The sequence below is a fragment of the Plodia interpunctella genome, chromosome 14 (genome assembly GCF_027563975.2).
Source record: "Plodia interpunctella isolate USDA-ARS_2022_Savannah chromosome 14, ilPloInte3.2, whole genome shotgun sequence".
Classification (NCBI taxonomy): Eukaryota; Metazoa; Arthropoda; class Insecta; order Lepidoptera; family Pyralidae; genus Plodia; species Plodia interpunctella.
This window is the reverse complement of record NC_071307.1, coordinates 6831905-6844091: the sequence shown is the minus strand read 5'-3', so window position 1 is coordinate 6844091 and position 12187 is coordinate 6831905. Positions and strand designations below refer to the sequence as shown.

General features: G+C 33.0%; 1 protein-coding gene across 9 annotated transcripts in view; it reads left to right on the top strand.

Annotated features, from left to right (window-relative positions):
- Positions 1-5380: 5380 nt before the first annotated feature.
- Positions 5381-12187, top strand: part of LOC128675639 (uncharacterized protein) — a 173164-nt gene continuing 166357 nt past the window's right edge. For 8 of the 9 annotated variants that reach the window (XM_053755168.1, XM_053755171.1, XM_053755165.1 and 5 more), the window contains exon 1: positions 5403-5588. In XM_053755168.1, coding sequence (XP_053611143.1) covers positions 5567-5588 — 22 coding nt within the window. In that variant the 5' untranslated portion in view covers positions 5403-5566. Of the gene's footprint in view, positions 5589-12187 lie in introns of all 9 variants that reach the window. The other variant, XM_053755170.2, reaches the window with a different exon arrangement.

The window sequence follows — 12187 nt, the reverse complement described above, 5'->3', positions numbered from 1 at the left end:
ATTCATAGGGATTTGGTTGCGTCACAACACATCCGGTACCTGAATCTGACTGTTTCTCTCCTGTTAAATCATGGTTAAATCCTTACACGCACGCTCCTTTGTATGAATTATCTGTAGCTTATCCCTTTTCTGTGGTAACTTAATTAAAAAAAACGATCATTATCAGCATATATTTTAATGTACCTAGGCGATAGTGTGGAACTATCGCCGAAGTCGAACAGATGCAGACGCGAATGCATGAACATTGCGTAGGTAGTTTGTATGAGAGTTTTTATTTACCGCAATGAGAAATCAGCAGACATTATTTACAGTTTATTTAAAAAATCTAATAATGTCTTTAACTCTTTGTTTTTGATTTTCTAATGTTAGTTTCAAAAACAACATCAAACACAACGAAAACCTGTGCTAAAACCTATTTTAAATGTAACAACGCCTGAATTAAATTTATCGTAGAAGAATAGATACGCGCTATTGCTATAAGAATTCTGTAAGGAGATTTAGAAAAATCAATTTTATAGAAGATATTGACAAAACAACAACTTTTTTTGAAATAAGTATATTACAATATACTTATTTCAAAAAAAAAATATCCTAGACTTCTCTTTTAAGTTTTGAACACCATTCGGCGTCGAGAGGCTAATTTTTTTCGGAAACAAAAAAGCGAATTCTCGAAATTGGTCTCACGAGAACAACTCTGTGGTTAGTGACTAACAAAGCCCGTGAAACTTTTGCCTAAAGCGTACATGGAGTCAAGAAAAAAGGTCCAATTAAAAAATAATAATTATGATCTGTGAAATATTCATGACAAATAGGGATAAAATATGTATTGAAATTCATAAAACAGATATATTTTTTCTGATCTGAGATTTCGTAGTACCTACCTTCCTATGTTTTTAGTAGGTACTATATACAACAAAAGCATTAACCTTTGGTAGTAGCATGTAGTAGTTCTTACGTATTTATGCTCCCGTATGAATTTCCAATCCAATCAGTCCAATAGGGAGACAACAAATAAAATTGAAAACTGGAAAGGTGATTTCAAAATTATAGCGGGCAGCACCGGGCTTTTGACATCCCAAAATAGGGAAAAAATACGAAAACTGTAGGAGGTCTACACCAAATATTTAATTGAGTGAGGGTGCTAATGATATTGATCCATTACTCATCTGTAGCCAGTGGAAAAAGAAAATTAAAATTTTATTAAAGGTTTTGCTCTATGTCATACTCAACTTTGTCTTACGTAAGTCAATTAAGTATCTATCTACGCATTTTTTGCAAATTCGCCACTATTGCCATGATATCAAGACTCATGAAGTAACTTGATTAGCAGTAGACTGTACATAGCAGCAACGTAAGTGTAAACAAACCGTTAATTTTAAGAGCACTTTCATTTCATTGGCTTTCAGAGTGTTACGCGATTAAGTAAAAGGGGTTAGATAATTTTGTCCAAAAATGGGTCGCTTGGGTGATATTTTTTATAAAAATATTATAATAAACCAGTTTATTTTACCATTTTTACTTTGAAATCAACCATTTTGGTTTTCAGCACCTATTTCAGGCACCGTGTCTAAAATTTAACTTGCTATTCATTGATGTCATAACTCATAAAATAAAATGTAGGTACCTACTTAATTCTATAAATAAATCTGTCCTACAAATCAAAATGCCTACTGGACGAGCGTAATTATTACGTTGAAATTCGCGTTGGCAAATTTCATCTTTGTATTCTTAACAAAGTTCAAAATACCATAGCAAATGTGCTTTTTTAAAATAAATTACGAAGTCCGCTAAGACTGGGCTAGATTGTAATAATAATATATAATAATATATTATTATTACAATCTATTCTATCTATATTATTATTATATCTATTGGGCTAGATTGTAATAATAATATATAATAATATATTATTATTACAATCTAGCCCAGTTGCAAGCTGATGAATTTTATTTCAACCTAGTTTTAATAAATTTATTTAATAAGATTGTGCCATCGACACTTCTCTTAATGTCTCTGTGAAGGGGAAGGCACTTTATTGCCTTTACTCTTTCTAAAGGCACTTTATTGTCTTTACTTTCATAATCAAATGTATGTTAATCTTATACCTTAATGTCAAAGTAAGTTAGTTTGTTACCTCTTCACGCTCTATCTACTCAATCAATATTTTTGAAATTTTTCATACATACAGTTTGAAGTACGGTGAAGGACAAGGGTGCCTTTCATTCCGGAAAATTAACACGGGCGAAGCCGCGGGGAAAAGCTAGTAATTGATAATGTTGAAAAAAATAAATCACGTTCGTCCAAACAGTCCCTTCTTAGTCATAACAAGACAACTGTTCGTTTGTTTCAATGAGATCTGGTTTTTCGTAAGGGCTGATTTAGATAGTCATAAATTATAGTGTAGATAATCTGAGAGTTCAAGAGATACTGTCTAACAAACAAATAGTACCTATTCATTCTTGTCGCAGTAGTTTACAAAGTAAATTGTAGAACTTGCTGAGAGACTCGTAATAACAAATCGGAATAATATGTTTATATATTTTTTATGGAATAATTATTTATAGCATCGAGCAAGCGGGTAACCTGATGGTAAGTGATTACCGGAACAATTAAAAGGTCTCTTCACCCACCATTATTGGATTTTTCATTTGGGGATTGATTTTTTAAACATGCATAACAAAATTCACCACAATCGGTTCAGCAGTTTAGGCGTGAAAGCGGAACAGACAAACAGACTGACTTTCGCATTTATAATACTAGTATATGGACATATGAATATAATAACATATGGAAGTATGAATTATAATAATAGTATGTACATGGATACTTCAAGGGATAAAAATCCACTAATCTTACCATGAAAACGAATGAGCTCCAGTAACTGTAATCAAAATCCGTAGCGTATCCAAAATAGGTAGGCTCCTTGTCATGACGAATGTTACGTTTTTTCGGGTTTTAGTTAGAGTCCTGGGTTCTCATACAGCCGCGACTGGAATACCAAAGAGTTGCAAACACCGATCGATAATTGTCGCTAGCCCGTCTGATTTCACGCAAATAATGTTTCTAAGACTTCGACCTCCGTGGCGTATTTGTCACTGCGCCACCGTTCGCTATCTGGAGATTCTGGGTTCGATTCCTAGCGCAGGCGAATATTTGTATCTGTAATCATGGATTTGATGATGAGACTTGTCTGCGGTTCTGGGTTTGTTGTGCTCGTTTGCCCGTTACCTGCTCAGTGTGAGCTGTTGAGTGTAATCCATTTATATATTTACATATCAAACTAGATGACAAGGATGATATGCGTGCAAACAGAAATGCCGACGACCGTGCGAAGTGGAAACGAAAAATTGCTTACAGGAAAATCTATAAGAATTTTATAAATTGTATGTTACCCTCTTCATGTGAGTTGAACTCGCACTTGACCGGTTTTTATTATTTTTATTAGCGGCCTGTCCCGGCTTCGCTCGCGTAAAAACATAAGAAATTATACCCCTAAACCTTTCTAGGGAATCACTCTATCTATTGGTGAAAATTGTATGAAAATCCGTGCAGTAAGTAGTTTTGGAGTTTATCGCGAACAGACAGACAGAGAATTTTGTTTTATAATATGTAAGGACAAAAATACAGTTACAAACATTATGGCACCTAAAACCATGTTGGTCTTTCTAGGCGCTGAGCATTCGGTTTAACAGTCCATTTTAAAAAATTTAATCGAGTGAGCAGTGAACACATGCTAAAATAAAATATGAATACTCCAGAGTAATATTACTGAGGAAGTACGCCACAAGGGCCCACTAATTAATAACATTCAAAAGTTTTCAAGTAATTTTGAAGTTTGTTCGCAAAGTGACTTACAGAAAAGTCCGAAAGCTTTTGTTTACTGGGACGCATTTTCTTGTATTCAAGTTGGGAAATTTCAGGAATAGTCAATTTCTCACCTACTTAATTGAGATGGTTAAGTTTAAATTGTTTGAATATTTCAAACAAGCTTTTGTCTGCGGTTTCGCTGACGATAATGTGTCAATGCTATTAAACCTGTGGCTTCCACCCTTGAATAGGCTCATTCTATATCCTCCCGTGGATGTCGTACGAAGTGACTAAGGGATAAAAAATGTTGACAACTCATAGGCAACAATAGAATTTCCAATGAAACTTCATTCAAGGTTTATTTTGTGTGTTAATAAACAGATATACTTAATACTTTGTGATTAAAGAGATTCGTGATTTAATTTATGAAAAACATTTCTCTCGAATAGTAAATTTAATTAAAAAATACCTGTCAATCAACGCTTCCTATCGCACTATCTGAATTATAAAATTTGGTATCGAGGTAGCCTTTATCTTGGATTAATACACAGGATACTGTATATCCCGAAAGTACGCGATTCCTAAAAGTCAATGGCGCTTTAAGTAGATGACGATACTGTGTACCTAAGTATTTAAAAAAATAATTACTCAAGTAACATCGCGTGGTGCAGCTAGTATCGAAATACATGCGACCCTGAAAACATAACTCCCTTTTCTGAGCAATTGATTAATAATGGGCACTTTAATTGGCGCATGGGCGTTTTCTTCAGCTAATTTCAGGCTAAATAAGGTTCATCTGTAGGCGTAATGTGGGCTGGTACTTTGCTAAAACTATGTAAACCCATCATGTCAAACATGACAGGCAAGATCAAGCAAGAAATTAACAGTTTGGCAATTTCTATAATGACATTCAAACTAAGATGACATTTAAAGTATTAATCAAAGTGATTAGTATTGAGTTTTAGTGTAATATTAAAAAAAAAACTATTAAGTAGACTAACAAATTTCTCATTGAAACACATAGATCTTGTAGAGTTTTACATTTTAAAATTATATAAATAGTAGACAGGGTAAAATTAGCCGACGCAATTTTTCAAAATGAGAGAAGGGAAGAGATGCATGAGAGATGGAGAGGAAAAGGAAGACTGAAGAAAGCAGTAGAAGCAAGAATAATAATTTATCAAAATAAGCCTTAAAATGTAAATACCCATAACAAGAGGGAAAACAATGGTAAAATAAATATCTAAAACACTTCATGGTACAAACAAAACATCGATGGGCGAGACGTCGCCGATGTTTCAGCATGAAAATTTCCATCGAAGAACGAAGTGCCAAATTAAATGCTTGTTAAACGTACCTTATCGCAGCCGATCGGCCATTTATAGGTCAGGGTGTAGGCTACCCCTTTGATGTACTAATTTGCCTTGGCGAAAATTTTCACGGCACACGATTACGTAATTAATTTGCTATTTTTGTTTTTGTTCGCCAAATAGGACGGGGCTGAAACTTGGTATCGCCCGGGACGGTTGTTATGGCAACGGGGGGTGGAAGGCGCGCGCCGCGTCGTGCGGCAGATGTAACCCCGCCACCGTCGCGGCCACGTCGCGTGCTCATACCTAACGTTAACCAAACGTCACCATGGAATAACCATCATCAAACAGTGTAACATATACAACGAATAGTGTTGTTATCAGTGCTGTGTAGTGTGTGAGTGAGTGAGATGTAGCGAGACACAAATAGGCGATTTTCACGCTTGATCATGCCATTCGAGATGAGATCAGGTGAGCTTTTCTAACAGATGAAAGAGACTAGAACTTTTCAGCGACGTTTGAAAGAAACTGACCCGATTCTTAGTGTTTTTCAGTCCGATTCACTAGTCATAGTTAAACGAAGTTTTTACCCAATTTATTGTTTAGATATGGGTATAGTGTTTTCCTTTATTTTGTCTTTAATATTTTTTTCAAAGAGCATGTATTATGATACGCAAAAACTAAAATTGGCAGAGAAATCATGCAGCAAATTGGGCCTATATAGGTACTTATCTATAACTATAAGAGATTTATCTTACGTAATGCGATCTCGGAAAGGTTTTCACGCTTTCGTTAGCACAGAGCTAACAATCAATTCTTTTCTTTGATGTTTTCAGGTTTTTGTGTCAAATAATGCTGTTCTACTATCTAATGCTAGAATGAATCGGATTTTATATGAATTCCTACATCAGCCGTCCGTATCATCCTTATTCCAAACCTAGGCTGAACCTCCACTGCATATTCTACGTGGTGGTTATAGGGTCTATTTCGCATTAAATTCGTGCGACCGAACATGTACTTGTTGTCGTTTTGTTTTATATTTATCTTAAAATAGTACTGAAAGGACATGCATAAGTCATAGTATTCAGAAGTATAATTAATATACAAATCTGTGTATGTACAAATAAATATAATAGTATAAACTGTATGTACATTTTTGTGTTTGTAGATATTTACGCAATTGTAATAATAAAACAAATGTATTATGACTGCATTGACAAATCCTTGTCGATTTAATTTAATAACTGAAATCGGTTTAGCATTGAATATTGATCGATGAGCAGTAATAGTCTATGGATACTTTATCCATAGCTTCAACTGTATCGGTAGTTGAAGCTATTATCGATGAAAATTCAATCGAATATATTCTAGCTTCCTCCATACGTTTATGTTTGGTTCACTGGTATGTATAGGTACGACCACTGCCGCTAGATGGCAGTAGTCATTAAAGTCATGTCAAAAACATCTGCGATATGATTTTAATGGATACTGAAACAGAGAGCCTTAATGCTTAAAGGCTCCTACTTTCTGTGGCGGAGGAAGAACCCGCAACAGAAGTGCTTTAAGGCGATTTGAATAAAATCTGACACAAGTGCCGCAAGAGTTCTCCAAAAGTTTGCCTGCATAAAATTGTTGACAGAGATAAGGCTGCCTTTTGCACATGTAATTGTTAATATTGTATCTGTATCTACATTTTATTATGTGCAAAAAATGATTATTGTATTGCGTTAAGAAGAAATAAAACAGCCATATTTTATAACCTTTTCTTCACTATAATTACTACATTTTAAGAAACACGATTTGTTAATTTTTATATAAAAAAAGTTTTTTTTAAATCATATTTTCTTCTAAAACAGAGATTCACATTTTAGAGAAAAACTAGACAATTTTAACCTTAAAACGTTCTTGGTTAATCTACACGCATTTTAAAATGGGAACTAATTTTTTGAGCCGTTATTTAAATATTCGAGATGTTATTATGATCAGTTGAAAAACATATTGAGCAGTTATTTAATTTAATGGCGGTTGGTTTATTATTGATAAAAAATCAATTAGTCGGTTATTTTATCATACAATGTTAATTCGAATGAGCGGTAAAAATGATGGAATGAGCGGTTCGATAAATAGTTCGGCAGATCATATATTATACAGAGGTAAATATTGAAGCTAAAAACATCATCAGCAACTAGGACAAAAAGGAAGAGAGGCAGACCGTCGAAAGCCAAACCTGCAATAGCCAAAGCTCTACAATAAGTTTATTTTAGCTGATACTAAGCAAATTCTAAGTCATTTTAATTAATTAAGTATGTTTCGAGTTACGAATAAAAGTTAAAGTTATTATACAATTTGTTTTATTTAATTCCTTCAGTCAAAGCAAAAGTAATTTAATTTTTCATTATTATTTAAGTACTGTTTTTTTTTTAAATATTTTATTTTACCACCTCATTGTTTATAGAATTGCTTAGAATGAGATTTCTTACCGACAAATTCCGATTTATTACTGCCCACACGTAACCGCTCGATCAATAATTTCTACCGCCCATTTAATTATTTTCCTGCTCAATTACAAATTATTTTTTATTATTCGTTATTGTTTACTTTACTGCTTAGTTTTAAACTGTTCAATATATTGCCTAGAAATCTAAGAAATACAAATAACTTACATACCTTTAAGAGAGAACTATCAAAGCTACTTATCAAAAAAGCTTATTATTCTGTTACTGAATATCTAAATGACAATTTCAATTAATTGAATTAAGTATTTGATCTTTTAATGTATACCTACCTGACAATTAGATAAATCATGTAGACACTTTATAGAATAAATTATTGTATAAATATTATGTAACTTCAGTTTGTAAAACCTATGACAAAAATTTCGTATGCCTTATGGCGGAACATAGAGAAGCTCATTCCAATGTATTATACCTATTATGTAACCTGTGTTCACGAAATAAACGAATTGAATTGAACTGCTGAACACTAGTTCAGCATAAATTAAAAATGGCACGTTTAATAACTATATTAAACGTGCCATTTATAATTTATAACTTACCAAAACTGCTATTTACAACTGCCTCTTTAAATCAGTGTTAAAATTTCCATAAGATATTTTGAAAGTAATTGTATTCTTCACTTGAAACAAAAAATCGGGTTGCGGGAGTTCGGAGGTTATATTTTGAAATTATTTTGTTCACCGATGTCTCATGCTTAGTTATCCCACCTTATTGAGTGCCAAATATCCAGGCTAGTTTCGTCTGTTATTCTTCCTTGTAGGTATATACCTCATAAACTATCATAACACAAACACAACAGGTTTGTTGTTGTTAATATGTTAACGTTGTTTGCAATATACACTTTGTGGAGTTTATAAGGTAAGTTGTACTGTTATGTTTACTAATAGTCAACTTTACTTTCGACGAAATTTATTTATTATGAAGATTGAAGACGCATAACAGCACACTGCACACATTTTTATCAATTTCTTTTATTTATTAGCGAGGATTTTGTTAGTAGACCTAGGCGTTATATATATATATATATATATATATATATATATATATATAGCTACACATTGTATGTATGTAGGCTGTTCTCTGTAGCTTATATAACACCTATCTATTTCAATCAGGGATAAAAATACTTGGCAACAGCCGCGTGCCGCATTCTGCCTGCCATCCCTATATCACTCGTTAATGCCACGTTTTCCCAGCACCACCACTTATCTCAAATATTATCCAGGCTATCAACCACATATCCTTAACAAATAGCATCTGTACAATATAAAAAAGCGTGTTCATTATGGTGAGGTTCCGTATCATTTCACTGTCTATATATCCTCCTGAGTTCCAAGCATATATTTTTTTAAATTCTTGTTTGATACTTTGAAAGTATGTTCATTGGGTGATATTATATATCGGAAAATTATAGAAAAAAATATTTTTTTGGTGAAAACGGATTTTCACTATGTTCTATATAAAGGACATCAGATAATTATCATAACGAGCTTTGTATAGGACATATAATGAAAATATTCTATAACAATTTTAATTTCAAATTAAGAAAAACATAACAAAGATATATCCATCATTTAGTAATAATTTAATATATTATCAAACTGAAAATCAACAAAAAATATATTTTTACCACTATTCATAAATTAGACCAAAGAACGTTCAATAAAAAAATGAGATCAACATTACAATCTTCACATTATCATAATATATTATGTATTTATATACATCAAATATTAGCCTAATAGGAACATAATTAGTAGAAATATTAGGAACATAACTAATAGAATTTGTTCGAGATCAATAAATTGAAAATCTTTAGCTCTTAACATACAATTTTAAAAAAATGTTAACAGTAATTAACATAGATTTACTTATATCTCAAAAGCTATCGTAAAAAAACTGCACAAATGTACGGTACAAAAATAATTAAAAAGTAAATATTTAATAATTTTCATGAAAATTGGAAAAACAATTTCGATTTGGGGTGAAACATAATTAAATACCGCATTTTTTTCAGTAAACAGTAGTTTTTTTTACAGCAGCCACTGTTTCTGCAGCGCCATTGTTTTGGGCCATAATCTGGCAAACGAAAAGCACCTTTGGTACGCTTGTTCTTAGTAGGAACTGGTTGAATTAAATTTTAAAGAATTATTTAACCTATCGTGGTTATACCTATTTCAGAATTATTTTGCCTATTTCTTATTGCAATTTGTCATGTAGATAAGGTTTGCGGCCTGACGTGCGACCACGAGATTTTCCTCTGGCTCGTCCTCTTGGTCTTGCATGTGCGGAAGATAATAAGTCAAGTCATTTGAATAATCCGAAAACGCTGGTGAAGCTGTTGGAGCAGTAAATGTACTGGTATCATCATTTGAGCTACTGGAGTCACTATTTTGACGATCTTGCCTTTTTTCATTTAAATTTGGTGGCAGAAACTCAGGATCTCCAACTGAATCGTCTCCAAAATAGTCAAACTCGGATTCATTTAAAATGTTATCAATTTCTTGGTCCGATAAATCTTTAAAAAAAAAGAAAAGCTCTTACATCCTACATACAGGACATTGGAAGACAGAATCTGAAAATATAAGTATAGTTCCGATGTACTTCGCAGTGGACATAAAAAAATATATCAAGGTCACAAGCGCATTCCAAGTTATTAATAAAAAATAATCTAGTATTTTATTTCATTGAAACACAAATATGTCTTTTTTAGTAAAATATTGCATAAGTAATTCAGCCTTGCAATGGATGAAAGAGGATTTACTTACCCTGGCGCAGCCGCACATCAACAGGTCTATTTTCTAAAGCCATTTTAAAAAAAGTGACAGATGGCATTTTGACGTTTCTATTTTTTTATAGATTTAAAAGATTGCCATAACTCGTTGAATAAAAAAGTATAGAGCTACTAGTGCTAAAAAAAGTGTAATATTTTTTTATTTTTAACGTTCTATGAAAAGAACACATGTACTCAGGAGGATATAGTAGAAAATTGTTTTTTAACGAACTATATTGTTTTGTTATTGCAATACTTTATTTGGTGCAATGACAAAAATGTAGTTCGTAATGGATTAGTAATAATAATTCTTTATTTACCGAAAAATATACATTGACTTTTATAGTCTTAGTAAGTTAGTTAAAATCCAATTAATGATAAAAATTATGGAAATACAGATATTCACCCTTGAGTTCCATACTAGGACTAGGACAGGCCTGTCTCGTGATAATGTAATTTTTTTACAAGTTTTTATTTCTTTTCACATGTCCTGTCTGTAAGTCTGTCTGTCTGTCTGTCTGTCTGTCTGTCTGTAATCAAATCTTCCAAGTATTGAACGTATTCCTTGTATTGAACGCGTGACCGACTTCCAACTCAAATTGAAAATGGTTCGTGCAAAATTTGTCGCTTGTATTAAAATTGTTTCTCTTATTAATTCACAGTTTTTATTGTAAATATTATTGAAGTCAAGCAGTGCTTCAAGAAGTGAAGCAAATTGTTTTTTCGGAAAAAACTTTTATTGTTAACTGTTTGTGGAACCCTAATAACGTGAGATAAAGCAAATGGCTACAAACTTGGATATAGGACTCCGGGATCATTTTACATTTCTAGAGGAACTTATTTGTTTTATATTGTCATTTAAAGAGTGCAAGAGCACGCCAGCACTGTGTCCTTTAATGTTAAAAATATTTCAATCAACGAATTCCCAAATCTATGACAGATTCATAGATATAGATTCATCTGAAGCACCTTTCCGTATATTTAAGTGTACATTCCTAAAGTTCCACACGTGTTGAGCATTTTATCATTCATGACGTGAGTCTGATCGAATTTCAGGAGATCTTCGTTTTTCCATTTACTCCAGACAAACGAAATAAGCGGCGGAATTCCATGATTCACATCACTTCGGAGCCACTTTGGGTGAATAGAGTGACATGATAAACAATTCCTTTTACATGACAGAATCACCGAAACGTCGCGTTACAGGCACATGTCTTTATCCCTCCCGTGTAGACTGAGCCTAGTCGTGAAAACTCAAGCTGTTACTACAAATTACTAGAAGACCCAAAATATAATACCAGCTGAAAATGTGGCACGTATATAGGTATATCAACGTCCTACTTTTAGTTTCAGCGTCCCCAAGTGAAACGATTTGCTCAAAAAGTTTAAATTAGTTTCTCTGAATATGTCTTTAACAGATTGGTGCAAATTTTCAACAAGTCGAATTGGTTGTATTTGGGTCTCAAAATATATTTGTGAGACTTTCGAATGGGGTTTTTTTTTTGACAAAAATCTTTTTGTTGAAAAAGCAAAAAGCTGCTATTGTCTTATTTTTGCATTAAATGCGTGACCGAAAATCATGTTCGTGTAGTTGGCCATTGCAAAAGCTATGGTGTAATGTGTAAGCATGTGGATCAAATGGTCCCAGGTTCAAATCCTACTCGTGCCACATGAATTTGCATAACAATCTGCCTCGTGTATAGTAGTTTTCATATACCACCACTTGCTTCCGGTAAAGGAAAAAATCGTAAGGAAACCTACTGATAATACTGGTTGATTAT